The sequence below is a fragment of the Hyalella azteca genome, unplaced genomic scaffold, assembly GCF_000764305.2.
Source record: "Hyalella azteca isolate HAZT.00-mixed unplaced genomic scaffold, Hazt_2.0.2 contig278, whole genome shotgun sequence".
NCBI lineage: Eukaryota > Metazoa > Arthropoda > Malacostraca > Amphipoda > Hyalellidae > Hyalella > Hyalella azteca.
Window position 1 is genome coordinate 338,174 of NW_025930633.1, and position 27,833 is coordinate 366,006.

A 27,833-nucleotide genomic window follows, 5' to 3' on the forward strand; every position below is an offset into this window, starting at 1 on the left:
ACTGAATTCATGCGGGCACTCTGCTTCAACGTGCTCGCGCCAATACCTTCCGGTCGAACTCAAACAGGAAAAGATGTTGCGACCATTAGCAAAAAATATTATTTGTATGGGCACTAAATGCAATTTCCTGCTTAGACTTTGTTCTTACTCAGGTTGAGATACCTCACGTATTGTGTATTTGTTTTCGTTCTTTGAATTTAAATACGATTAAACATATTTTCAAACCCACAAGTACGATGCTCGTTTTTAAATTTCAGCTTAAAAAAAACTTTAAATTTCAGTTTGAAAAAAATATTCTTTGCTAAACATTCACATTTGTATACGAATTACACGTCAAATATATAAAAAAATGAGGTACAAATGCCACGTTACTGTTACCAATGATTTAAAACTTATCATTTGTATGGTTTAAATGGAAATGATGGGATAGAATACGTGTATAGCATTTTGTAAGTTTCAAATTACATTCCAAACGGCCAGCCTTACCAGTAAGTCAAAAATAAGTTTCTCAGAGGACCGCTTTGTCCATAACATTTGTTTTTGAGCTTGTAGTGTGCGCGCTGGTTTGGCGTGGTGCTGAGGGTTCAAATTTGATCAGCTTCTACGATGACTCCTGAAAAGGTGAGAAAGTAAAAACTTGCTCTTTAAAATGGGTTTCTGGTGATATTCTAAGGAATTATCAGGATTTCTGAAAAATTAAGTCCAATAGTTGTTTGGTTTCGGCATCGTAATCGTTTTTTTTTAACCCTGAATCTGAATTTCTGAAATTCCTTTGTTGGTGGAAATGTCATGCTTCAAATCGTTTGATGTTGTGATTCCTTTCTCTCCATTTGAACTATCAAAACTTGAGATTTATAATAAGATTATAATTAAAAAGGCTTCATTTGCAATGAAAAAATCATTAAAGCTTTGTTCTGTTTATATCTATATAATATAGGTATGCATTATATTTCTAATAGAAAGATTCACCTTATTTTTCTCTCAAATTTTCTGATAAAGGACCTGTAGCCCTAGTCCACTGACTCCTGTTTGCACTTTGCTTTAAAATATTTCTTCATTCACATGAGACAGTCATGAGTGGAACTTGGATGCTTTGTTTTGATTTTCAAAGTTAGAAATATTGCTGCTCTAAAGTTGCATCAACCTAGCTAGAAAATTTAAAATTTATCACTTCCTTTTAAAAGCCTTTAGAATGCAAACCTACCAAATCCATATATTCTGACGCTGTGTGTGACTAAATTTGGCATTTTGTGAGAGTGAGTGAGACTAATTCCGGCTGCGCTTCAAACTCTACTAATTCGTTATTCCAACCATCTTGTGTTCAAATTCCGATTGCTGTGTGAGCTGTATTGGAATACGACACAGCTTGGAATTAGAACACTATTGAATATTGATTATTGAACACTACTTAATTAGGCTATTAATTAAGAGCTATTAAGCTTTTGATTAGGAAAATTTTAATTTTTGCACACAGCTCAGAACGAGCTGTGTGTGTCTAATTCCAAGCTGTGTCAGAATTAGTTTTTATGTGTCTAAAACCATCTCTTAACTTAATCATCTATTAATTTATTTACCACTTGAAATCAGCAAATACAAGTATACTTGAAGGATTTCTAATATATTCACAGACTTGTTTAAAAGTCTCAAACCATAATATTCTTTCTACACAAACAGTTTATCACTATTTGGTAGAGCAATTTCTACTATCAACTTTGACATGTTTTTCAATGTTCTCACTGGGTGACATGCACTGTCTCTCTTTGGATCTTGTGATTGAATAAAACTTTGGTTTGTAGGTTTGTTATAAAGTCAAAGACTTCCTAATTCTCACTAATATTGAACTCTGCTCGAGATCTTTAATCACTTCTAACGTTGCCACGAGGTTAAATCAGAATTTCAACTTCCGTATTAAAACGATTACGTTAATTTATCGATTTTCTATCATCTGATACAAATTAGGAATTGGTCAGGTTGACTTTATGCCAGAGTGGCGGTAAACGGCACGATGATAATACGGTTCTCTTTTAGTCAAAACAGCGAACTAGTTAGCAAAGGGGCAATGACAACACATGGAGATAAATTCTATAGTTACTGTATTATAGGGGGAAAAGATCTAGTCTAATACAATGGAACAGTCGGCAGAGCACGGTTTACACGATATATAGTACTATACTGTCACACCAAAAATATGTAGCTCAGACAGAATACACATAAAACCCTATCCCGACCTATTCACCCAGTTTTTATAAGATAGTTTCTAACAGTTTCCCGGAGTACATCACCGATATTTGGAGACGTGAGGCCGATACGCAGCGGTGGCGAGTTTCCCCAGGCTAAGTGACGGCGAAGATTATAATTCGGAAGTCTTCGGTCCGCGTTCCCGGGTGTGCGTGTTATTTGGAGTGATGCCTTCTTCCTTGCCGTAGATACTAGATTCCGGAATAAAATTCTGTCTCGGTGTACATAGGTTTCTCATCGGTGAACGATTGTCGATAATCAAGATTCGACAGCAGAATCTTCGCAGGTCGGGTAGTATCGGCTTCAAAATAACTCCGGGTTCCAGCACGACTAGTCGTTGAACGATTGCCGGTAAATCAAGATTAGGACAGTAGAATCTTCGCAGGTCGGGTAGTATCGGCTTCAAAGTAACTCCGGTTTCCAGCACGACTTCGTCACAGATTACCCAGCCTCCAACGCGAGACTCCTTCACAGATTATTGACACACGTCCGTACGCAGCGCTGTCCGCCACGCTCTGAGCTGCTTCTCCTACTACCTCCCTCCTTTTATAGCCCCATTCTACCATGCCTAGGCTAGGTAGATTTTTCCTGCCATTTTTGAAGACAGAAAAATGACAAGATTCCAGCTTGTTCAATTATTTCATACCTAATTGTTTAAGAAATTCTTTAATTGAGCCGTAAATTTTCAAAGTTATTTAAAATATTGCACTTTGAAGCTCTAATATTTCAATAAATTAATAGTATGTTTTCGACCTTCCATTCAATAGTATTTTACTTTGTGATACTTACTTTGATAATATACAACCTATTAAAATTTTTACTTCATGAACTTGAACTTCAAAAGCATGATAAAACTTGATTCAAAAGAGAAATATAAAGATTAATTCTTGTAATCTTGGACAAGATAACAATGTAAACCAAGCATTGAATGACATGAGAGATTACATGATTATGCCATCAGGGCATAGTGGCAAACAAGGTTTTTTTAGATTTTTATTTAATGTCTATATGATAGTACTGGTCATCATGATTCTTTACTGGTGTACTTATTAGACTTGGAAAAAAACAAGTCTGGAAAAGTTGCTGCTTTTGCTCTATCCATCAGACTTTGATGATACTTTTTTCAAATAGCTATCTCTAATATTTACTTTTGAAAATTCTTGCATTGTAAATAAAATAATAGCCAATTAAAAATGTAAAAAATACTGCAAATTTTGTATTTGCAAACATGTAATCATATTAACATGCTGTAAGCCTTTATCTGTATGCATGATGCACTCCCACACTGTTCTCTGAATTTTTAGCTAAACCAATTTCCCACAAAGCCTACTGTATTCCTATATCACCTATCTGAACTTGTGAAATGTTAATCTAGCCAATTACTTAGCTATCAATTAACAGCCAACTGCTGCAACACCAAGGTGATTGTTTCCTTGCCTATACCTATCATACTTTTTTTCTTTCTTAAAGCCAGAATCATTTTGGTCCTTTAATTTTTCTTGCCTTTAATATATTTTCAGACTATTGAAGAATGCACTGAGGATGCAGGTTCACCAGCAGTAGAAACTCCTGCTGGTGCCTCTGCTGACACCAGTAGCCTTGGTGTGGCTGAAATCAGCAGCCATGATGTGGCTGACACCAGCAGCCATGCTGTGACTGACACCAGCAGCCATGCTGTGGCTGACACCAGCAGCCATGGAGTGGCTGACACCAGCAGCCATGGTGTGGCTGATGTGAGCAGCCATGGAGTAGCTGATGTGAGCACAGTGTCCGTAGACAGCACCAATGGTGAACATGACCCCTACTTTGAACCTGTCGTCACTTTGCCTGAGGTTGATATCAAAACACTTGAGGAAGATGAAGAAGAAATCTATAAAGGGTGAGAATTAACTTTGACATTGCATAAAGTTATTGTCTTCAATCATTTCTGTGCAATTGTTTTGGAACATATTTACAATTTTACACTCGAGCTGTGCTCCTGTAATGAAGATTTGATATTACATATATACCAATGAAAGAAAAATGTATTTATGTGCAGAAATTGCTAATTATTTTTGTTGTATAAGATACTCTATTTTTGTAATATCTTAAATTTCACCTTTATGAGGTTGGAGTTAATGTTTGACAGTTATCATCTTGAAAAAAAAGCCAAGTTTATTTGGCACCATATTGTGCTATACTTAGATGTTAATTAAACCTTTATTTGCCAAACAATTTCATTTTCTGCAAATGATTTAAATGCACAGTTGAACCTTAATTTAATTTTTTACATTAAGTATAACATTGATGGAATATTATTAAATTTTTCTAGGAGATGCAAACTATTTCGTTATGTGAGTGATGCTGAAAATGGAGGTGAATGGAAAGAGCGAGGTACTGGTAATGTTAAGCTGCTGAAGCACGAGGAAAAGACAACAGTAAGTTGAAATTTTTCATTTAGGTAAATCTTTTAATTGTATACCTTTCTCCATTATTATTTGTTACTCAACTGTAGGTAAATTTTATTGTCATCTATGGAGAAAGCAAATCATAAAATTTAAATTTCTAATTTTTATTAATGTTACTCAATTTATACTTATGATTGAGATATGCATTTCCTTTTTCAGTTTTATTGTAATTGAATTTGTTGAACAAGACATTGCATGTGACATAGGCCATTTTGATTTCTCAACTGGCTGGCAATTGATGATTTTTATATCTATATTTGTTTGCTTCTGAGAAAATCTCATCAAAATTTTGAAATAGAGAGTTTTAGATCTTTTGGTGAAAGTTATTCAGATTTTCTTTCCAATGTGAATTCTTCAAGTATCAGTTGAAATTAATTTCCTATTAGTAACTGCGGAATATTTTCATATAGCAAATGTGATTGGTTATTTATGGATTTGTGTTAATATTGTTGTCATTGTATCAGGTTCGCCTGTTGATGAGGCAAGAAAAGACCCTGAAGGTGCGGGCAAACCACTACATCACGCCTTACATGAAGCTACATCCCAACTGTGGCAGTGACAGAGCCTTCGTCTGGTATGTCATGTTTGACTTCGCTGATGAAGAAGCCAAAAGTGAAATGTTTGCAATTCGGTTTGCAAATGCCGAAAGTGAGTATCAAATTACCTGAAGTATTAAATTGAGATTTTGTGAGCAATTTGCCCCTATACCTAAATGATATGTAGGTATATTCTTTGTTTATTGGAAAACTGCTCACATGAGGTACACTCCAGAAAAGATTCGAATGAGGATATCGCAAAGTTGACAATCATGAAATGAATAAGTTTGAACAAATAGATGTTACTTTTAAAAACCTTGTATGTTGCTCAGTAAATTTTAATTGGGTCTACTGTGAGATCAATTTTGATTTAATTTCTTCAACATTCCTTGTACATTGGTTAACATTGAATTTTTGATTGCTCCCTTTAAAGATGCTCGGCTGTTCAAGGAAGCATTTGAAGATGCCGTGGCTTATGTTGTGTCTACAATAATGGATGGTTTCCCTGACGATGGAGAGGAAACTACCAAAAACTTGAACGATGGCGTGAAGACTGACAAGGAGAATTCATGTCCTGAAAAACAAGAATCAGGCAAGCAGATGGAGAAACCCAAATCTGAACTCCCAGAGAAGTCGAAGACAGCTGATTCGGCATCTACCCTGAAAGAAATGTCAAACACTACGGAGTCTCAAATTGTTGACCGTCTTAGTTCTTTGCAAGTAACCGACGAGTCAACTGTTAAATCCACATCTTCTAGTTAGTTACACATTGCTTGACTGTGCAAGGAAATTATAATTCCGCTCTCAGTTTTAATGTTTGAGAGAACACAATGTTGGATCAGAAAAGTTACTGACTTACTGTATTATGTATGTATGCGTAAGGAGCATAGGTATTTTTTGATTGGAAGCTACTATTCTTGTACTCGTTTTATATGTAAGTTTGTCTGGATAGCTGATGACTGACAAGGAAAATAACAAAAAAGCTACTGATAATGGCATTTGTTAAAGTATTCCAAAGAAAAGTTGTTAATGAACTCAAGTTAAAATTTGAAGTAGAACGTCCTCTTTGTTGAGTGTGCACCGTTATGTGGAATTTTTTTTAGAAACGTTATTATTTTAGGAAAGCCTCTTATGCCTATGTATTTGAAAGCAAGGTAATATTTCTGTTGAAGATTGGAATTTTTCAGTGCTTCGTTTCAGATGTTTAATTTAATTTAATCAAGGGATTTGTATAATTTTGTTTCATCTTCTTGATTAGGACTGTTTGCCCTTGATTCGTTGCCACTGAACTGAACTCCTACTACAGGTATTTATAAATGCGCCTTGCAAAGTTTATGAGCCCATTGGCATTGTGAATTATGTTTAGTCAACTATTTCTAGTTGCTATCTTGGGGAATTTATTTTCTATAAAGTAAAAAGTCAAGTATTTGAGTGCATTTTGTTGGGATCGGAATGCCTAAATATAGGTAACGAAGCGTTTGACGTGAATTTATTGACATGACACATAACTTGTCATGAGTTGTGATCGGTACCACTGAAAGGACGTAGCGAGGCCTTAGTTTTTTAGGATAGTGCGTAGAGTTTTCACTTTTTATACAGCTTAAAGTTATAAAAAATAGAAGCGTGAATGAATCGAAACTTGATAGTTTCCGTTCGCTTCTTTAAACACCGACACCCTTGTTCCTTGCAGTTTAAAGTGCTGAATCTATTAACATTTTTGTAATAAATAATGTGCCTTAGTGCTCAGTCTGCGTGTGATAGTTTGCTTATACTGCCAATATCGAACATTGTTAAATTACGATGCATATGGTTTCTTTAAAGTCGCTGATTGGGTAACTTCTATTTTTCATCGTGAATTTCTAAATACTTATAATGGCAGTTTTGTTCATCATAAATATTAGTTCCCAGAATATAGAATATTTTTTGTCAACTCGTATATCCGCAATCATAGATGATTCTTAAAATGTATTTTGCGTCTGCTAACGCACGCACTGTGCTGTTCCTGAAATGTTTGATATCCGCTTAGCTAAGTCGTATCAAGCTTGGCTCGCTTCTAAATGTGGTACCTGGTAGACAAACGTTTTTCTTACACACTTTCATAGATGACATATATTCTAGAATAATATGTGTTGCCTGGCTGCTTATGAGCGATGAGATCTCTCAATTAAAATTGCAAGTAATATTCGTTTATGGTAAGTTTCAATTCTTTTATTCATTTTTATGAATATTAGGCTGTGCGTTCTTTTGAGATCTGAATTTTGTTGGTGCGGCAATAGCATATTGTTGCTTGTGATTAAAAATATCTGAAGAAACTCCGTAAAGTAGGCCTAATTATTCCGATAAATTGTAGTAATGTTGAAATTGACGAACTAAGCTTCGATATGCTTTCTAAAGTTATTTTCTTTTCGGGCATTAGTTGATGGTATAGTTAAAATTTGATTTAGGCAATTGTAATAAGTTGCCTAATAAAGAAGTTGTACGATAGTGCGGCGTTACTCATTCAGCGGACCATACCATATACCATGAACTGGTATGGTATATACCATGAACATACCATATAGGTCATGAACCAGGTGATAACTGGACATGATATAGGTCATGTCCAGTTATCCAATTTAACGTAAAGGCTAATCTACCATTCTGCGCGGAATCAAAATAAGCTGTTGATGTTCTAAAACTTCCGCTCGTTTTTAATAAAATGAAATTTATTTGGATTTTTTATTTCCCGTTATGGTCGTTCGCTATTGCGGTATTTGATGTATTTTTAGCGCATTTTCTCATTTATGGAAAAAATGCACTATTGTGCTTGCCATGTCCGTTTGTCTGTCCGTCCGTGACTTCACGTTTTCGTCGACGAGAAAAAGAGCTCTCTATCACTCACTGCAGTGAGTACTGAGTTATATTTTTTTCAAATTATTGATGCTAATTGCTGTTTATTTATGTCGGTTAAATTTATATTTTTCCTTTATCTATGCAATGATTGACTATAAAGTTTGGGGGATAGTTATCAACATGAATTTTATTATTAGACAACATGTAATTTCTCTTCATAATTTCTGGTATGTGAACAAAGTGATATATTGTTTGTTAGGTCAGTCTACCTAATTATGTCAGTCAGTCTACCTAATGATCAGTTTAAAACAAAAATCTATCTGTTGCCATATCATGCAATTGCAAGCCTTGCCTTCGATTACATGTAAGGAAAGAGACGCAAAACGCGAGCGAGGTTCACATAGCCTTGGCATTTTTTCTGCTGCCAAGCTTGGTGTTGTGACGGTCTCGTCTTGCGATACGTCTTCCCAAGGCCGCTTCCAACAGCTACAAACTTGCACTAGGGGTTTTCCCTGAGACAGTAATATACTTCTTATAACGTACAAATGAGATAATAATGCCTTAACTAGCCCATGCTGGGAGACATTGTAGAACTGCGCGCCTTGGTCTAGAGTTCCCGAGTGCTTGGAATTCGCTTGGTGACCTCGAACAACTGGCGAGACTAATATTTATAATAAGAGGGGGCGATGGAAGAAACGTTCATTGTTCCACAATATCACTTTTACATTCAACATTGAAGATATTTATTTTTCTTTGAGCATCGTTCATCCGGGCTTAATATTAGATTATTTACAATTATTAGACCATTTATTCCTACTTTCTACACGATAACACGATCAACATGAAGCAAGGTTAAAAATTTCAAATCAATTATTCAACACATTATCTTTAAGTCTCGTATCAAAGCAAACAAAATTATTAGTTCTTGTTCGACGTAACCTCTGAGCAATGTGAGTCACACGACAATTATGCGTCATTACTCAACAAACCGGTAAGCTCGGTTGAACCAACGTTAGCGTGGGCGAAAAGTGTGTACCGCTCCATGACGCACACCTAAATGACGTCATGCCGAGGCGGGTGCCTCCTTGCCGCCACATATAAATACCGCGTTCGTCTGCACCAGCCAACATTCGCTCGCAAACGTTGTCAGTAGTCGAGTGTAGTTCAGTGAGTTCGGTTCCTTCAATCTGTTTTGTTGACAAGTTCTGCTAAAAAGTTCGCTTTAGCTTGAGATTTAAAAAAAAATTCAGCTCTCATTTGCAACGTCGAGGATTTCTTAGACTATAGCCAAGTTTCTTCAAATCAAACAAGTGAAAATTCAACGCCTGTATTCATTCTAAGAGCTGCCGCAAATTATCGTGAAAAATCAACACTGATAGTGGGAAACATCTTCAACAAGGTAATGTTGGATAAATTATTTTCTCTTGTTCATTTTTATACATACTAACTCAGTTTTATTTTGTGGACTATCCATTCCTTGAACATGTAGTAACAGTAGTATTAGGTTCATAGCGCACCAAAATGCATGATGCATTTTTTATTGATTTAAATGACTTGGTAAGACCTATCAAATTATCTTCAGTTCATTTTTAATTTTATTATTTTTTTAGGTATGCCATTGAACACAGCTCCTACGTATTGTTTTCATGTTGTGAAATGGCAGAACCTACAAAGCAAATTATATATCCGTTCAATTTTTTTAGGATTATTTAACATAAATTTGCATGATTCAGCTTTGTAATTTCATCAGTCCCTGTGATGTAATTGCCGAGATTGCAGTCAACCGATTTAGATTTGTAATGAAATAAAGCGATGTAGTTTTGTGATTTGTATAACAAATAATTATTTTCTGACGTAATACTGGCTAATTTATGAATTATTTATTTTATACTGAGCAATTAATTATGCCTTCAAATTCCTACACGTCCTGTCCTACAATAGACGCTATTGTATTAAAATAATTATAACTAATCAAGTCTCATTGTATTTATTTGTTGCGCTTGCCATTGCATTCCATCTTGTTCTGTTGTCATCGATCTTTTGATAAAAAATATGATTTTCCTCTCTCGTAAAAAACCATGTTCAAAAATACATTCCAATGTTGTAAAATAAGTTTTTTTCTCTCTCTCGTAAAAAAAGATGTTAAAAAATTCATTCCAGTGTTTTATTCGAATTTGTAATTTCAAATTTCAAATGTAAAATTTTTTTAATTACAGACAAACCACATAGCCGCAAGACATGGCACCTGGAGACTGCATAAACATGTTCGGCAGTTCCTTACCTAACTTCGTGTCTACAAAGAAACAAATACCGCCGTGTTGTGGTACTGGCAGTGATAGCTGCAGAGGATGCGTGATGTTTTATCCGTCTGTAAAACTGAAAGGTCTTTTCATGCATGATAATGTCTTTGAAGAGGTTCGGCAGCTCAGCGAATTGCAGGAAATAAAGGCTCGCAGAGACGACCAGTCGCCTGTACAGAGACAATTGGAGCTCAGACGAGACGATGTCGTCGAAGAAATCAGCGAAGTTATTGAACAGTTCGACAGATTCTATGTGAGTGTTTGGGGAATTAAAGTCACGGAATTTCCTGTTTGATATTTCGGTGTAAAATGTGTTTAATTTTGTGCCAAGCATTTTTATGTCTTGGAAGATGTCGAGACCTGAAACACATGGTTTATGTTATATTAAGACATGCACGAAAAATATATTTCATGATCATATTTCAAATGTGATGAGACTCAATTTGAAGTTTGGAATACTAGTCTAGAATTCCAATTATGTTATATATGCACTTGATTTACTAATTTTCTATACACTTTTTATCTAATTTGGCACATATCCGCAGATTATTCTTCCAACCCACGGCTACGCCACTGAAGACATCAGAATAAAGGCGGTGGGCGACAGAGATATTGTAGTGGAGAGCAGACCTCATTACTCTAAAAACGATGAAGAAGAAGAAGTTCTGCACATGCTTTTCACGCTTCCCGTCGCCCTCAGACTAGACGCTGTCACGCCACTGCTATCATCTGACAAAATTTTAGTTATCACTGCACCTAAGCTGCACCCGAAATAAAATTTTCATGTCGGTTTCTTTCAGATTTGATGCAGTGGATGTTTTCACGTTTCCTATTTCCAAAGTTTATTTGATGCGGCATTTTAGTTACGTAAGTTAGCTTAGGTTTATTAATTTTTTGTGTAAAAGTGGGACCATCGAAGAACTGATTATAATTAAAGTGAAGAAAAACTGATAGAAAAGTTTGAAATTTTAACCAGGAAATGTCACTTCATGAATTAGATCGTTAGGAGTTTGATAGCCAAGAAAAATAACCAATTGAAATTGAGAGGGAATACATTTCAACATGAAGGCTTTAATATTGATATATAATTCTTAACTCCATAATTTCCTATGGTTGATAAGTCGTCAGAGTCCAGTGATACCTCGACCTGCGAAATTTGGTTCGTTCCGTGACTGTGTTCGTTTGAGGAAATATTCGTATGTGGAATCTATATTGATATTTAATGTGTATTAACACAATTAAATTCGTAAGCACCGAATTGGTTCTGACATTTGGTTTGCAAGCAGAGACATATTCGTAGGAGCAAGTAAGTGTGTTGGGAAGTCGAGGTATGTCTGTATAATTAATGGCTCGAGGTATCCCTGTATAATCAATGGCTCGAGGTTGGCCTGTATAATCAATGGCTCGAGGTTGGCCTGTATAATCAATGGCTCGAGGTTGGCCTGTATAATCAATGGCTTGAGGTATACCTGTACAATTAATGGCTAGATAGAAAGAATATTTGTTGGCAGCGTTACGTCTCAATTCCTATAACACAATTAGATAATTGTCAACGTCTTCCCCAAGTAATCAATTAGTCCGCAGTGTAAGGTATATTCAAACTTTTTCATTTAATCATTGTTATTTTATTAAATATTTAAATAATATTATATTATTTTTTCATCTTTTTTAGTATTTAAATCATAAATAGTTTATATAAATTAGGCATAAGTCTTAAGCCTTATCTTCCAAACTCAATTCAAGTAATCAACTTCGTTGGAATAAATTATATATTTATTATGGAAAGCACCATAAGCTTATTTGCGACGCAATTCATGGTCGATCTTTAATTCAACATTAACTGTTTCAATTTATTTTGAAATTTGTCAGATTTAACTCGTAAAAGTTCCTCATGAAAACTATGTATGCATATTAATAATTCCTTTATTTTTTATTTGCTATGGTCTTAGAAAACAACAATGACATAATTAAATATTGAAATTGAAAGATGTAATTAAATAGCAATTCATGATTAGGAACAATTTGATGAAATGAACATTAAGTACCTACACTATCAGCCTCACCCTTAGACTTGCTGAACCATTAGGTTGCACTAGCCTCCAACTAACGGGTTATCCTGATGATCCTGATTCGCCATTGCTGCAGTAGAAGTGAGTCAGTAATGCGGTTAAAGTGTGTCAGTGGAGCGGTTAATGTGAGTCAGCGATGTGGTAAAAGTGAGTCAGTGATGCGGTCAAAGTGAGTCAGTTAAGCGATCAAAGTGAGTCATTTAAATCGTGAAAGTGAGTCATTTAAACGGTCAAAGTGAGCCATTGATTCGGTCAGAAATGAGTCATTCAAGCGGTCAAAGTGAGTCATTTAAGTGGTCAAAGTGGGTAATTCGAGCGGTTAAAGTGGGTCATTTAAGCTTTTAACGTGAGACATTTGAGCGGTGAAAATTAGTCAGGTCAAAGTGAGTCAGCGATGTGGTCAAAGTGAGTCAGGGCGGATGAGTTGTATTTTAACATTCCTAGGTGACCTACTAGACATCCTAGGCAGAGGTCGCATCAGTTCAGGTTTAATATCATCGAACGGATATTGCTTCGAGAACCAATTCGATATCGGAGCCTGGAACTTCTCCAGCCATTCAATGTTGAACGAAACAAGCTTCCTGAGCTTCTTTTTTTGGTCGTCAGTATAGTCCGTAGCTTCGAGGAATTCGTCAAGCTGCTCGAGGTGAACAATTTATTAAATAGAATAATTATTATAAACAGGTTGTATAGAATACAAATTATTCAAACAGAAATATAAATGGAGATTCTGTCAAATATTAATTGTTCCACTTCCAGAACGTAGATATAATACATACTTTACGTACGTATATACACACTTTTACGATATACGTCCTTTTGCAGGGTTAAACTAGGAAACTAGGCCAGATAAACCATACAAGAGCAATAAGTTCATAACTGTTGGGACCATTCCCCTGAGTGTACATAAAAGTTTACCTTACCAGAAAATAAGTTTTAATAAATTCTTTTAAATTTTGTCTCTGAAATCTGAACACCTACCTCCGTCAAGTGTCTTCTCTGACTGAGCGAAGAAATTGCCACTTTCGCCACGGAAGCTTTCAGGGGCCAAAAACCGAACCTGGAGCGAAAATTAGTTTCTAAAAATTTGTTTGGAATTAACGCTTTAGCGTATTGATTCAACGTAACTTTCAACTCGTATTGAACTAATTGCTTTATGACTCAAAGAGATAAATGAAATAAATTTAAGTGTGGTTAAAGGAATATTTAAGTTAAGTAAAATACGCGACAGATTCTTCAGATACTTAACAATCAACTCAAATGTATCCAATTGCATTATAATTCAAATGGTAATATTTCCTAAATTTAAGTATGATTAAAATCATATTAGAACAAACAAAGTGGTAAGGCAAATACTTCAAATTATATAAAGATAGTTGAGTACACTGAATATTCAAATGAAGCACATTGCTCGCGTCAAGGTGGGTTGTTCAAAAATTTATTTAATCACTCACATGTTGACATCAAGCCAATTGCTTTACGTCAACTCTGAATAATTACCTCTCTTTGAATTGCGACATATTTTTTATCATGTCCCAAGCATAGTCGTGACTTATTGGGTTCTGGGATACGGCATTAACGATCGTGTAGAGTCCAGGAGTGCCGAGGGAATCGTGGTTCTTGAACCCTTCTTGTAGGTATCTACAACACACAGAAAAATTGACATATTTCATAAATTTGAATTCTTTTTAACTGAAATGATAAAAACCGTTTTTTACTGAACAGTAACTAAAATTTGTCACACAACACAAGATTTGAGTGTTGAAATTAACCTTTTTAAAGTCCATGGTTCCTTGGAACAGCCGAGTGCCTTGAGGAGCGCGTATCTGTTCCTGGAGTCGAACCTGATGGCCAGCGCGTCGGCCCAGAGCGACTGCCACAGAGTTGAGTTTCCTTCCTTGACTCCCGTGCACAGAACGGAGGACCGAAGATGACTAGGAACAACTCTGTCCACAAATACAGATTACTTTTATATATTTTAATTATTTTCAGGCATTCGAGTTCAGAAATTGATTCAGAAGAAATTAGGAATCCTCATCGCAGAGCTCATTGAAAGTAAGCGACATAATGATTTTAGCTTCACTCGCCAAAAAGTTATATTTTACAAAACTTATCAATAAATGCATTTTCAGGAGGTGGTGGACAATGCAAATTTGAACGCTACAAGAAAAGTGAGACCTCTCAGGTCTGCCTGCGCGAATTAATAATTGCCTGACTGTATTAACAATGAGTGAATATCAGGTCTGCCTGAATTTATTAGCAATTCCCTGACTGTATTGATAATGACCAATTATCAGGTCTACCTGAATTTAATAACAAATTTCTGAATTACCTAATATCTTTTGCTGCCTGGAAGTCATTGAAAAAGCTTAAAAGTACTATCGCCTTTTTTTCTAATTTCATCATAGTTTGAATTTTATTCCGCAAAAAGGGGAGAGTGGGGGGGAGAATTGAAAAATTTCCGAAAAATTTACGAGAAATGCCCCCACACCCACAAAAATTTGAATTTCGAAAAAACCGAATGGTACTATTTGAGATATGGTCTTTACGCATCGAATAATATGTGTCTCGATGTTGAAGCTTGAAAATCAACTAGATACATTTCTACAGTACCCCCTTTTTGGCTATTTTCTAAGAATTTCACGTTTTCTTCAATTTTTTTCGAAAAATTCACATGAACAAAAAGCGAGTTTTTTTTCTATTTTGCATAAGTGTACCAAGTTTCAGAGTAATCTGTCTGTAAATAACCAAGATAAATTTTTGGGCAGACGCTCCCCTTAATTGCCTTACTGTATTAACAATGAATGAATATCAGGTCTGCGTGAATTTATTATTAATTGCCTGACTGTATTGATAATGACCGAATATCATGTCCGCCTGAATGTTTTAACTAATGTCTGAATTACCTAATATCTTTTGCTGCCTGGAAGTCATTGAAAAAGCTTAGCAGATCGCGTACACATTCCATCTTCTCCAGAGCACAGGCCCACTTCTGCGCACGTAAGCTGAACAAGCCTTGGAAAGATGAATGACTTTCCCGGTCTAGCCCAAACTTGAAGTATAATTTATCCGACAACTTCAAAAGGTATTCCTGCGAACAGAAAGAAAAACAGGCAATATATGTTTACAGCATCGAATATTTATTTAAGTGTATCTTAATTCACAATACAACCAGCAACTTTGGTAAAATATCTTCATTCGGTTTTACATTCATGACGAACATTGTTCATAATAATTATCACTTTGTACATTCAGAATTACCTTTAACTCGAAAAACTCAGGCTGATTGAGTAGTTGCTGGTGAATTTGTTCCATGTTCTTCATAGTAATGAGCCAAGGCAAGTATTCTTCCTCATTGGACAAGTACGACATCAACGTGAATAGCACGTCAGGATCTTTTAATTCTGAAACACATTTATGACCAATTAGCAACACATTATCTGCTTTCAAATTCAACACAATTTCAATAATAAAGAGCATATGAGGATTTGATTTCTAATTCACCATCAGGTCAAGCTTACCCTGAACCTAGCGCATCAAGTCTCACCTCCAAGAGTGAAGAGATGGTAAGCATCATCGAGAAGTTGTGCTCTGGTTATGGCAGAAAATATCGAGTGATTCTGTTTCAGCTGCCGAGCCAAAGCCATCCAGCTGTTATAGTCGTAGTTTACCCTGGCGTAAGCTGCTTGCTTATTGTTCAGAAGAACCCATCGCGGCAAATTTGGTAAACCTGCTACGAACATTTCTTTGGATGAAGGTGGGATCCAAATGGTTGCAGTGGTCATTTCCATGTCAATGGATCCTTCGGTAATGATGGATACTGGTATCCACCACAGGCCTTGGTAGGAACTGTTTCTCGAATCCGAGAATTGTTTCTGAAGTGGAATGGGGGCGAAGTTTATTACATTTGCAGAGGACCAGCCTCCTGATTGCTCATAAAAACTGTAATGTGTTCCTTCAAATTCTTTAGGGACTAAACAATTAATTCCCGATATCACGATATTAGTTAATAGGATGAGTGAGTAATCTACAATACACAAAATTTAATCCGGAAAGCTGCATTGAAAGACAAAATGTCATTCGATCTACCAATGTCAGTACTAAAAATTATCGTTCTACTCATTAGAGAAACTATTAAGAAAATCCTAAACAAAACGCATTCTTCGGTCTTCAATTGAATTTGTATAAAAGAAAAACTCCGTTATCCTATGGTAATGAGCACAATAAACTTCTCACGAATTCACTGTAATTTTTACAGTGGTAGCTTATTCACCTGAGAAACTGTGCAAGAACCATTTGGATGGCGCACAAAGTTGACTACTGGGTAATGTTTCTGCAAGGTCCAGGTATCCATTACATCTTTAACTGTGGCATCTGGTGGAAGCGTGTCATCTTCTTGACCCACTATTGTTAGATGTCTCCATAAATCGTCTTGCTCGGCATTCGAATATTTACTGCAGAGCAAAAATTAAAATTAACGAATTATCGTCAGCATCAAATCTAATACTCAGAAATATCAGATAAACTCCAGCTCTAATTCCTAGTTATCAGAAAATCGTAATTATGTTGCAACATTTAACGTAATTGTTTAATTTATTCCAATATCAAGATAAATTTTTGAAAATTTGTTATTGAAATCTTTATTTTGGTTCTTCGAAAAGTTGCTGTGATGGCAAAGGTAAATCGTCGTAATGTTAATTTTATTTAAACATAAACTTCTTGCATAGGTATGCATGATAATATCAAATTTATAGCATTTTTTGTATATATGCTAATAGGAGGAGCATTAGATAGGTTTAGAACTCAAGATTTTATAGAGTGACCAAGGAGCCGTTAGAGTCAATCTGAGCCATTCATGTATTTTCTGGAACCCACCAGTCTAGTCCTCTCCAAAAATGATATAAATTTTCATTTCTCTTGAGGTTAGGTCAGCCTAACATTTAGTATATACATGTCAGCCTAACATATAGTATATACATGTCAGCCTAACATATAGTATATACATGTCAGCCTAACATATAGTATTTAAATGTCAGCCTAAAAACACCAGTGCTCACAGTTCATTCAAGTAGTTCCGCACTCCTCGTTGGAATGTGGCTTCGGTTAGGAAGTGGTCCATCATGCGGATGAGGGCAGCACCTACAATTATAACAAGTCTGAATTATCAACAAAAAACATTATTTTTATTAGAGTGGAATAAAGTTTAAAAACAGAATTTAGCTTTTGAATTTTTTGTGGGTGAATAGGATCGAACCTTTGTTGTAAGTGATGGGATTGAAAGTGGCCGAAATTTCCTTGATGGATGAAACGTTTCGTACGATCGGGGTTGACATTTGTGTCTGGTCCAACTCCATCGCCGTCATCTGGTGACCACTGATGAAGAGCTTCATGGCGTCCCAAACCGGTTCAACCTGTAAAGTAAATGCTTAGAAGCCTAGCCATTTACACGTTATTTATAGCACAAATTTTGTACCTCCACAATTCCGTGACAGAAAAAAAGTAGCTGCTTCCTCAAGAAGTTTCGTACGTGCATGAGTCTCAATACACTGTGTAAATGCATCACAGATCTGTAATCTTCCAATTTCGCGTTGAATACTTTGTTCCTACAGAATCTTTTTGTAATTCCCAAAGTCGATCGAACTGAATTATTTAGTGATATGATTTCTTCACAGAATCCGTTTTAAGTACGATGTGCCGTTGGCCCGTTACACGTTGTAAAACTTAGTTAAATTAAAATCTATTGTAATGTTACTTTCTTCTGGCAATGGATTTACTCACTTCTTGAATGCATTTGAGTGCCATGTAGGTGGCAAATCCTTCATTGAGCCACAAGCCTGACCACCACGACGCAGTGACCAAGTTACCGAACCACTGGTGAGCCACTTCGTGGGCGATCAACGTCGACGATGCTATCAGGTGCCGGGAGGTGCTCGCGTTCGTCACTCTCACTGCGTCCGAGCTGCTCGGAAGAAAAATTTGAGTTGTGCGTAATATTCAACAGCTTTTATTATTATTATTATCAAAAGAGTTCCGGCGACATTAGTAAGGCAGCATAAGAGTTATGAGTCTCTGCTCTTCACCGAAATATTTATGAGCAGATAACGTACGTATAAACAAAATTTAGTTCACGTAAATCCTTGGTGTAAAAGTTTAACCAACGTCAACAAGTTCTGCTTATTAGTTATTAGTTCATCAATTGTTAGTTATTTTCAGAGATTAGCTACCATGCAACTAAGTCATTCACAGTGAAATCCAGGAATTCGACATTCATCTGTTTTAGAAGGAGTGTCGATTATCGAGGCAGTCGGCTTTCGAATCAAAATAACTAAGAGTGCACAAAATCACGTACAATCCTATAAATCTACAACGAACAGATATGTCCGATAACGTAAGTGCAATAACTTAATAACGTCGTAGACTTACGCTATTCTGTAGTCGATGAGCGATGCATAGCGATCATCAATCAGTATATTTAAAGAGTCGAGTGGATCCCATACTAACAAATTTACGTCGACTTCTTACCATTTAACATACTTCGGTCATCATCGTGAAAGTGATTCTCTCTGCAATTGACGTCGTTTGAATTCTTCATTGTCAATCTACTGGATTGTTTGTGATTTTAGGGACTCGCTTGTAGACTTGCCTCACTTGTCCTGTGACTCACTTGTCCCTTGACTCATGTGTCCCTTGACTTACTTGTAGACTTGACTCATTTGTCCTTTGACTCGCTTGTAGACTTGACTCGCTTGTCCCTTGACTCACTTGTATGTTATAAGTCCCCAGTTTTCCATGCCAGCAGCCACCATCGTATCCAACGCCACAGAGTCCAGTTTCTCCAAAGGGTAAGGAATTTTGTAGAAGTTCTGGAAGTAGTTTAAGTATTTGGGCGTCTTGTCGAGAACGTGTTGGCCTTCCAGATAGTGTTCGTCCCTCATGAACACTGCAAAGTTCGTTTATATATTTTATAATAACTTAAATAAGTATTATAAAGATATAATTCATTCGGCTGCTGTCTTCAAAAGGCCCTTCGTAGCTGGAAGACTAGTATATACATAAATTGCTACAGATTTTTTATTATTCATAAAATATTCAAAAATTCGTTGTCGTTAAAAAATTCGTTAAATATTCAAAAAGGCGAGTGAGTAAAGTAACAGCGGCCAGACCAAAAGTAAAAAGTGACAGATCTCATGACAGATTAAAGTTACTTATATTTTGAATTACTTTTTATGTCTAAAAATATTAAATAAATGCTATTTTACCTTTGTACTCGATGCCGTCGACTTTTTTCGAGAGGAACTCGAACTGAGAAATGACGAATGCCAGTAAATACGTTGACATTTTTACTGTTGTCTTAAATACGTCCCACTCGTACTCCGGGAAGCCCAGACTGTGAATTTAATAGTTGAATTAATAATTGAATTTAATAGTTTGAATTTAATAATTCAATAGAAATTAGATATAAATGTTAGCATATGCTTGGAAAATATTTCTGTCGAATGAACTGATAGTCTTTTTGATTGAAAAAGATTTGTCGAAAGTTAACAAACATGGCGAACATGTCAGTAGCGAGTTAATTACTAAGGATTTACTTTGTTAATAGCGAGTTAGTAATAAATAGTTAACTTTGTCGATAGTAAATTAGTTACATAAAGTTGACTTCGTCATAAACGAGTTAGTTCCATAGGCTAAACTTTGTCGGCTGTAAATCAGTGCCAAGGGGTTGACATTGTCAATAATGAGTCGATTACAAGGGATTTATTTGATCAATAAGTTAATTACAAGGGATTCAATTGATCAACAGTGAGTTAGTTACAAAAAGTTTAATTGATCAATAGTGAGTTAATTGCAAAGGATTTAATTGATCAATAGTGAGTTAATTGCAAAGGATTTAATTGATCAATAGTGAGTTAAATACAAAGGATTGAATTGATAAATAGGGAGTTAGTTACAAAGGATTGAATTGATAAATAGGGAGTTAACTACAAAGGATTTAATTGATCAATAGTGAGTTATTTACAAAGGATTTAATTGATCAATAGTGAGTTAGTTACAAGGGATTTAATTGATCAATAGTGAGTCAGTTACAAAGGATTGAATTGATCAATAGCGAGTTAATTACAGATGATTGAATTGATCAATAGCGAGTTAGTTACAAAGGATTGAATTGATCAATAGCGAGTTAATTACAGATGATTGAATTGATCAATAGTGAGTCAGTTACAAAGGATTGAATTGATCAATAGCGAGTTAATTACAGATGATTGAATTGATCAATAGCGAGTTAGTTACAAAGGATTGAATTGATCAATAGCGAGTTAATTACAGATGATTGAATTGATCAATAGCGAGTTAGTTACAAAGGATTGAATTGATCAATAGCGAGTTAATTACAGATGATTGAATTGATCAATAGCGAGTTAGTTACAAAGGATTCAATTGATCAATAGTTAGTTAAAAGGATTTAATTGATCAATAATTTAGTTACAAATGATTTATTTATCAATAGTTAGTTAGTTAAAAGGATTTAATTGATCAATAGTGAGTCAGTTACAAAGGATTGAATTGATCAATAGCGAGTTAATTACAGAGGATTGAATTGCTCAATAGCTAATTAATTACAAAGGAGCAGTGACGCTGAGCGGTGTGTTGGAGATGCAGGTGCTGTTTGTAGGTCTGGCGACGCGCAGGGAAAATCGCGCCTTGAATGAAGGCTCGTCGAGACAGGGGAACATGTAGCGAGCGTGCGTCGGCTGGAACTGAGTGCCCACCACTATCCTGTTTGGGGGCGTTAATAAATGCATTTAATGTATAATGTCCTTTAATTATGTATAAGAATTAAAGGACACGGAATAATTTAATGTATAATGTATTTAATGTCCTTTTTTCTGTGGGTTTTAATTGGGCATTAATTGTTTTTCTGAGTTTTACTAAGACATTAGAAGTTTGTTAAGGTTTTACTTAGATATTAACAGTTTTTCTGGGTTTTCATGAGAATCTAACAGAATAGTGTTGTGATCGCCACGGCATGTTATATATATCGAGTAACTATTTATTCAGTTCACCAGAAGCGTAACTTTATCTCTCTAAGAGAGAATAAACTTGCATAAGTGAGAAATGTATCTATTTAAAGTAAACAAGTAACATGGTGAGACGATTACAACAATACGATTATAGACAAGATGTAAGAGGATATATACTTAATTTTGTTCAACATCTCGCGTTGTTCGAAAACAAATTTAAGGGATAATACTAAATGCAGTACAAATATAAACAATTATAGAGAACGATCTTGGAAGCGGGGAATATTGCTGAATATTATTCTGAATCGTGGAATATTATTCTGAATATGGACTGGAAAAATTGTGCGGTATTCAAGACAAAATAAATTAGCGGCGAACTTTTCGGAGTACATGTTTGTTCTTGAGTATTAATAACACGCACGATTTGTTGAAATCTGTCCTGCCTATGTCAGTGAGATCTTAAAATCTCCCCACATCACAGACCGAGCTCCAGAAAACGTAATATCGACTTGTGATGAAATTTACTCATGTTAACATTATCTAATATGTCTCACAAATTCGGTTAACACAAAAGAAAGAGTAGCTTTATTCCATGAACGTATCATTCATTCAAGCTGCAAACAGAAATAGTCACCTGACGGTATGGGTGGATTCGTCGAAGTATCCGAAATGATACAATCCGAACCCATCGTCCCGAAGTGCTCCTAGAAAGTGGATAGTGAGAGTGTAATTTACGCCGGGATGCAGCGTGCTGTCTGTCGTCAAGTTCAGCATTTCTGCGTCTGGTATAGCAGTGACGTCACTGATGCGTATCGTCTGGTTCGTTCCGTCAGTCACCTGTCAAATTTTGTTTAAATTAAAGTAAGTTTTAATTTATTTTTTTATTTGTTTTCTACGCATAGTCTGGTTCGTTTGGTCAGTCACCTGCCCGATTTATTTAAATTAAAGTAAATTTAAATGATGATGTATATTAATTTGATTTTAAACGTATGGCCTTGTTCGTACCGTCAGTCACATGTCACATTTGTTTAATTTTATGTAAATTTAAATGATGATGTATATAAATTTGATTTTATTTGTATGGTCTGGTTCGTACCGTCAGTCACATGTCACATTCATTTACATTTAGATGAATTTAAAAGAAATTTTAAGTAAATCTAGATAGAAATTTAAGCAAATTTAGATAAAAATTCATGTAAAGTTAAATGATAATTTAATTAAATTCAATTAGAAAAATGAGTAAATTTAAATAACAATCTGAGTAAATTGGATTAACAATTTTAGTCAAATTGAATGAAAATTAAGGAAATTCAAATTCAAGTTTTATACATATACTATGGTTTGGAACACCTATCACCTGTAAAATTTAAGAAAGTTTGTATCGATGTAATCTGGTTTTTACTGTTTGAATGAAGGGCAATTTTTCATAATGAAATGCATTTTACTCTGTTGTAGGAATTGTAACTTCATATTATGATGGCTTGTAAGACCTGTTCGAATTTAAACACTTTTTCATTTTTCATGTTTTTGTCAACCCGAAAAAGTCAGACTTCTGAGATTCATTGTCTAGGATTCATTGATTCTCCCGTCTAGGACGTTCCGAATTAGCATTACATATGAATTCCTTAAACTATCGGGAAAACATTACAATGTGTCACACCTCATTTGAGATTAATATTAATGACAAAACTATTGAGCTTAGCCACTCGTGGCATGAAAAATAAATATTATTCTATAAGCCATTTAACATTAGATGAAGGCATATATGTAATTTATTTTCCTCTAATACATCTACGAAAATCTCTCGACTATTTTGGGCTTTCCAAGTTATAAATCATTCAGTATTACCGTCTAATTTTGTGTGTTGTGTATTACGTGGTTCTCAGATTTTAGTTTGAATATACAATTTGCCGTATTGGTTCAGTTATGGGGCTATAATTCAACGAACCGGTAATATTTGAAGCGTTCTGTTAGATATAACATAGCAACATCGGCGTGAAAAAATAGGCCAGGTAGGCCTACCGCCCTTGATAGTTCTCAACTTATAACATGACGCTATGATTTGCAGCATTCAACACTGCTAGTTGCAGCATTCAACATGGCTAGTTACAGCATTCAACATGGCTATTCAGGATTCATGCTAACCTTCATCTCGTGCTGAGGCAGCGTAAGGTCCGCGGAATGCAGCACGATTGTCCGCGTGCTTTTTTCCACGTGGAAGTCCATGTCAACGTGGCCCAGGAATGTCCCGTTAATGAACTGGTACACCTGAGCCGGAAAAATGGCAATTAAAACTAGGTATAACTAAATTTGGTCAAAAATTGCATATTAAGAATGAAATTGGAGGCGTAAACGGATTAGAAAACTAGGTACAAATAAATTTGGTCAAAGATTTTTCATATTAAAAAAAATTGTAAGCGTAAATAGCTGAAGGTTCAATAATATATTAAGCATATTTTTCTGTTAGCTGTTATTTTTTTTACAATAACTTCTTCCTCCTCTTCTGGTTTTTTAATACCTCCACGATTAGAATAATATATCTAATCAGTAAGCACGTCATTTTATATAAATTTGTTGTCGTAGCGGACTTGGAGATACCGAGCAACTTTACAACGTAGTTACTGACGTTTGCGTTCCGACTTTGATTGTAAAGAATTTTGCCTTATTTATAACAAACAAGTCAACGTAAATAACAAAGTTTTTAACCACGTATCTGTTTCATAATATATAAAATCTATTGATTCTATATACTCATGAATATATCATTATATCTAGCACAAGGTACAAATAAGAACACTCTGGAAACGTCCTTCTTCAAATCATACACCACATTCCAGATAAATTCATACTTCCAAGAGCACTTTTAGATGAGTTCACCTGCAAGCTGAGATGATAATGATGGGGAACGATGTTAGTAGGAAGCCTCATGGCGTCGCGTTTCTCAGTAAGTAAATTGTCCCGTAGTTTGCTGGCATCGCTTGCTACCACATTATTAGACACGAGTGGTTTGTGGTGGAGGTCCAAGTCCTGAAAAATTGTTTTTTATCATAATCTTGAATATTGTGTAATTATTAATTTGAGTCTTGTATTAATATTGTGTCTTGTATTAATTTGAGTAATTGCTCATCCGCTGTTCGATTCTGTCATTCTAAAAAATCCATACACAAATTCGCAAAATTTACATTTATCGTATTATATCTTCAGAATTTTCACCTTATATTCAAAAATGAAATTACGCTCTTACTTGAAGATGAGCGTAGGACCACAAGCCCTCTAATTGAAGGGGAAAAGACAAAAGTTCCTTCAAGTTCGAACAAATTTAATTACCAATAAGCAGCACTTTTTTCAGTTTGTTACATTTTAAATAAAAAGACACGAAGATGCGACAATTTATCGCTACTTATCTGATACTAACTTAAAGTTTTATTAAAAATTTTTTCATTGCAAGTGTTACCTGATATTTTTGGAGACGTTTGAACAGGTCGCTTTCTTGAAGCAATTCATCTTCCACGTAACTAAATGCACGCACGTAACTCAAATGAAGAACAAACAAAATATGAAGAACAGCGGAAATTAATTTCATAGATGCCTTCATCTTTGTCCTGTAAATTTTCAAAATTGGCATAATTATGAGGGGAAAATGCAAACATGTATTTTTCGAAACAATCATATTTTAATTTTATTTGTTATTTAGTAACGCCAACTAATCCTTCTGAATACTACCTGAATTGGTCGATGAACATGAAATCTATTGCCTCACCATTACTGATGATACCTTTCGCTAGTTAATTTTTAGCGCATTTTCTCATTTATGGAAAAAATGCACTATTGTGCTCGCCATATCTGTCCGTCCGTCCGTATATCTGTCCGTCCGTCCGTCCGTCTGCCCGTCCGTGACTTCACGTTTTCGTCGACGAGAAAATGCGCTCTCTGTCACTCACTGCAGCGAGTACTGAGTTATATTTTTTGACTAGGTTATAACCTAGAACGTAACTTTATTCGTCCCATGTTCCCTTGCCAAAGAACCAGTTTCGACCGCTGCAGGGAGGGTTAACTAATAAAGTTCACTTTTGATTATCTCCCCCTGCAACGTTTTTCTTCAAGAAACCTCGCCTTCTTGATACAAATAGATTTAGGGTTTCACTTTCAAGTAATTCGAACAGCTGCGACTCGATCATATATTTAATTTCCATTCTAACGTTCGATTCGATTGCTGATTTAGTCAAGATTAATCGACTATTAGGTTTTAGTTTCCCCGTTTAAAGACGTTCGTTTAACAATATTTAGTCTGCTTATAATTACCATGCAGGTATCATCGTCCGGAAAATGACAATTTTATCATCCGACTTATTTTCAGAGTGCCAAGTCTGTTCACAGCTTCCTGAATATATATGCAAGATTATTCACACGGTATCATATACATTGTATATTCTTACAATGAAGTGGCATACTCCCTTTGAAATTCGATCAAGAATGTTATTATAAACCGTGACGGCAAAAATTTTTTCGATGATACGAAGACATAAATTAAACGAATGCTCTTAGGTCAAATAGTTTCTTTCAAGTTTTTTTTCTGCAACTGCAATGGGATGAAGCATGCGAGCATGCAGAACGTGATAGTCTGTGTCCATTATATTATTGCATAAGATGACATTGTCACAGCTCTGAAATACATTATTTATTATCAGCTTAGGATTTTGACCTGAATACAACTCTGTAATCGTGAAGTTATCATGAGATGGGCCGAAATCGCGCGAGTTTTAACTCTTAACCCTGAGTAAATTAAATAACAAATAATCTGTTACTGCTTCACGCGTTAGCATTTTTTTTCGTGACTAAATGAATGCTTGAATTGTCCGTCCGTCCGTCGGTCCGTCCGTGACTTCACGTTTTCGTCGACGAGAAAATGCGCTCTCTGTCACTCACTGCAGTGAGTACTGAGTTATACTTTTTTTATTGAGTGCAAGTTACGAATATTAAGTGTAAGATTAGTAGTGTTTTTTAATAGTAGGTGTGCACATTTCATGCATGCATTTTTCATATTGGTTTTTAAGCGTATATATTGGAATTAATAATACGAAATATTATTGCAAAAATTTAATTTAATGAATGTATTTTCGCATCTAAATTTCTAACATTCATGCTACCATAAATTCATATCCATAATTCATCAAAGTTTAACTTTAAATCAATCCTATGTTTTAGAAATAACACATATCGTATGATAGCATACATCAACTTTGGCACGGCTATATATTGTTTAAAATTTTTTTACGAAGTACTGAGTTGATAAGTCCCCAGGCGTATTTTCTCCTCCCATCATTAACTAATTCTCTCGATTTCAGAGAATTCTTTCAACTCACGATACATCGTGTTATGTGTACGCTGAAACACGATGATTATAATTATCGTGTTATTTTTTACTTTTTCCTGTGATAATTATTACAGCAAAAAGTAAAAAATTTCACTCACAGATTGGCATCAAGTTTGGTTCAGAAAAAGTGGCGCCACGAGGGCTGTGAACATGCACCAAACATGGCGCTTGAGACTAGTGGTCGCGCTTAGCCGCTGCAGCAACTTTCTTGAATATTTTTGAAAAAAATTATATGAAGCGGGCACATAAATTTGTGAAATTAGTAACGATAACAATACCGATGTAAAAACACACATATTGATAATCAAAGTCACCGGGTTATAAATATAAAGAAATTAAAAATAATCAAATTGTGTATTAACATTAACGTTATAGTCGCCTGTGATCGTTGAGGGGATTTCATTTGCAACAGCTCTGCGAAGCTGAGCAATGCAGGGTGCCCCATTATTCGCAAAAACGAGACAGTACTTTGGTATTGTCAGGACTGCCAGCAGCCTGCACTTAGTGCAGTAAAAAGCGAAAATTTAATGGAAGAAAAGTGCTCTTCTATGTTCTCAGGCTATAGGGCCGAAATAGAAGAAAATAAAATAAAACAGTTGAGCGCGTTGCGAAGCGAATTAAACTCGTTCCGGAACGAGCTGGTGGAAATGAAAGCTTGTCTGAACAAAACAGAAAAGTGCGATAAAACAGAAGTTAAGGGCCGCAAAGAGGTCATCTCAGATCTTGCCAGCGAAAGCACTCGTGAGTTTCTAGATATAGAAAGAAGAAAATTTAACCTTATTTAGTTCTGCGCTCCCGTACTGCTGACTCTACGTTTATTACTGAGTGTTGCGGCAAGGCTCTAGCACGTTATCATGCCAACCCATTATATGAGCGTATAGACTCCCAATATATTAAACCTAGTGTTTACTAGTGTTAAAAAATCAATGTTAGATGAGCTTCGCCACGAGACCCCGTTGGGCAAAAGCCCATCATTGTTTTTTACTATCGAGTGCTGTACAGAAAAGACGCCTCGAA

The 27,833-nt window shown here is 35.5% G+C and overlaps 3 protein-coding genes across 3 annotated transcripts; 2 read left to right on the forward strand and 1 right to left on the reverse strand.

The window, feature by feature from the left end:
• The first annotated feature begins 550 nt into the window (after nucleotides 1–550).
• Nucleotides 551–7,930, forward strand: LOC108676741 (ran-specific GTPase-activating protein). The gene is made up of 5 exons (XM_018164873.2): nucleotides 551–621; nucleotides 3,759–4,117; nucleotides 4,550–4,655; nucleotides 5,150–5,333; nucleotides 5,655–7,930. Exons 1-5 carry the CDS (start codon nucleotides 607–609, stop codon nucleotides 5,981–5,983), a joined length of 993 nt encoding a protein of 330 aa, XP_018020362.1. The 5' UTR covers nucleotides 551–606; the 3' UTR covers nucleotides 5,984–7,930.
• A 1,232-nt stretch (nucleotides 7,931–9,162) lies between these two features.
• Nucleotides 9,163–11,985, forward strand: LOC108676743. The gene is made up of 3 exons (XM_018164875.2): nucleotides 9,163–9,452; nucleotides 10,270–10,606; nucleotides 10,899–11,985. Exons 2-3 carry the CDS (start codon nucleotides 10,292–10,294, stop codon nucleotides 11,127–11,129), a joined length of 546 nt encoding a protein of 181 aa, XP_018020364.1. The 5' UTR covers nucleotides 9,163–9,452; nucleotides 10,270–10,291; the 3' UTR covers nucleotides 11,130–11,985.
• A 35-nt stretch (nucleotides 11,986–12,020) lies between these two features.
• On the reverse strand, nucleotides 12,021–25,034 carry LOC108676742 (aminopeptidase N). Its single transcript, XM_018164874.2, has 18 exons — nucleotides 24,897–25,034; nucleotides 24,320–24,469; nucleotides 23,588–23,710; nucleotides 22,077–22,279; nucleotides 21,042–21,197; nucleotides 19,682–19,809; nucleotides 19,185–19,362; nucleotides 18,201–18,381; nucleotides 17,677–17,833; nucleotides 17,480–17,561; nucleotides 16,696–16,876; nucleotides 15,970–16,297; nucleotides 15,684–15,826; nucleotides 15,329–15,513; nucleotides 14,195–14,368; nucleotides 13,923–14,063; nucleotides 13,404–13,482; nucleotides 12,021–13,059 (listed from the first exon to the last, which is right to left on the reverse strand). Exons 1-18 carry the CDS (start codon nucleotides 25,023–25,025, stop codon nucleotides 12,823–12,825), a joined length of 2,955 nt encoding a protein of 984 aa, XP_018020363.1. The 5' UTR covers nucleotides 25,026–25,034; the 3' UTR covers nucleotides 12,021–12,822.
• Nucleotides 25,035–27,833: the final 2,799 nt, after the last annotated feature.

What these genes read in the sequence shown, in the direction of transcription:
- LOC108676742 (XM_018164874.2), bottom strand. Translation starts at nt 25,025, where the DNA reads ATGAAATTAATTTCCGCTGTTCTTCATATTTTGTTTGTTCTTCATTTG. An exon ending in TGGGGACTTATAACATACAA is followed by an intron (nt 18,382 to 19,184) that starts GTGAGTCAAGGG and finishes TCTTCCGAGCAG; the next exon opens with CTCGGACGCAGTGAGAGTGA. An exon ending in CAGGCAGCAAAAGATATTAG is followed by an intron (nt 14,369 to 15,328) that starts GTAATTCAGACA and finishes ATTTGTGGACAG; the next exon opens with AGTTGTTCCTAGTCATCTTC.
- LOC108676743 (XM_018164875.2), top strand. Translation starts at nt 10,292, where the DNA reads ATGGCACCTGGAGACTGCATAAACATGTTCGGCAGTTCCTTACCTAAC. An exon ending in AACAGTTCGACAGATTCTAT is followed by an intron (nt 10,607 to 10,898) that starts GTGAGTGTTTGG and finishes ACATATCCGCAG; the next exon opens with ATTATTCTTCCAACCCACGG.
- LOC108676741 (XM_018164873.2), top strand. An exon ending in GAAGAAGAAATCTATAAAGG is followed by an intron (nt 4,118 to 4,549) that starts GTGAGAATTAAC and finishes AAATTTTTCTAG; the next exon opens with GAGATGCAAACTATTTCGTT. An exon ending in TCGGTTTGCAAATGCCGAAA is followed by an intron (nt 5,334 to 5,654) that starts GTGAGTATCAAA and finishes CTCCCTTTAAAG; the next exon opens with ATGCTCGGCTGTTCAAGGAA.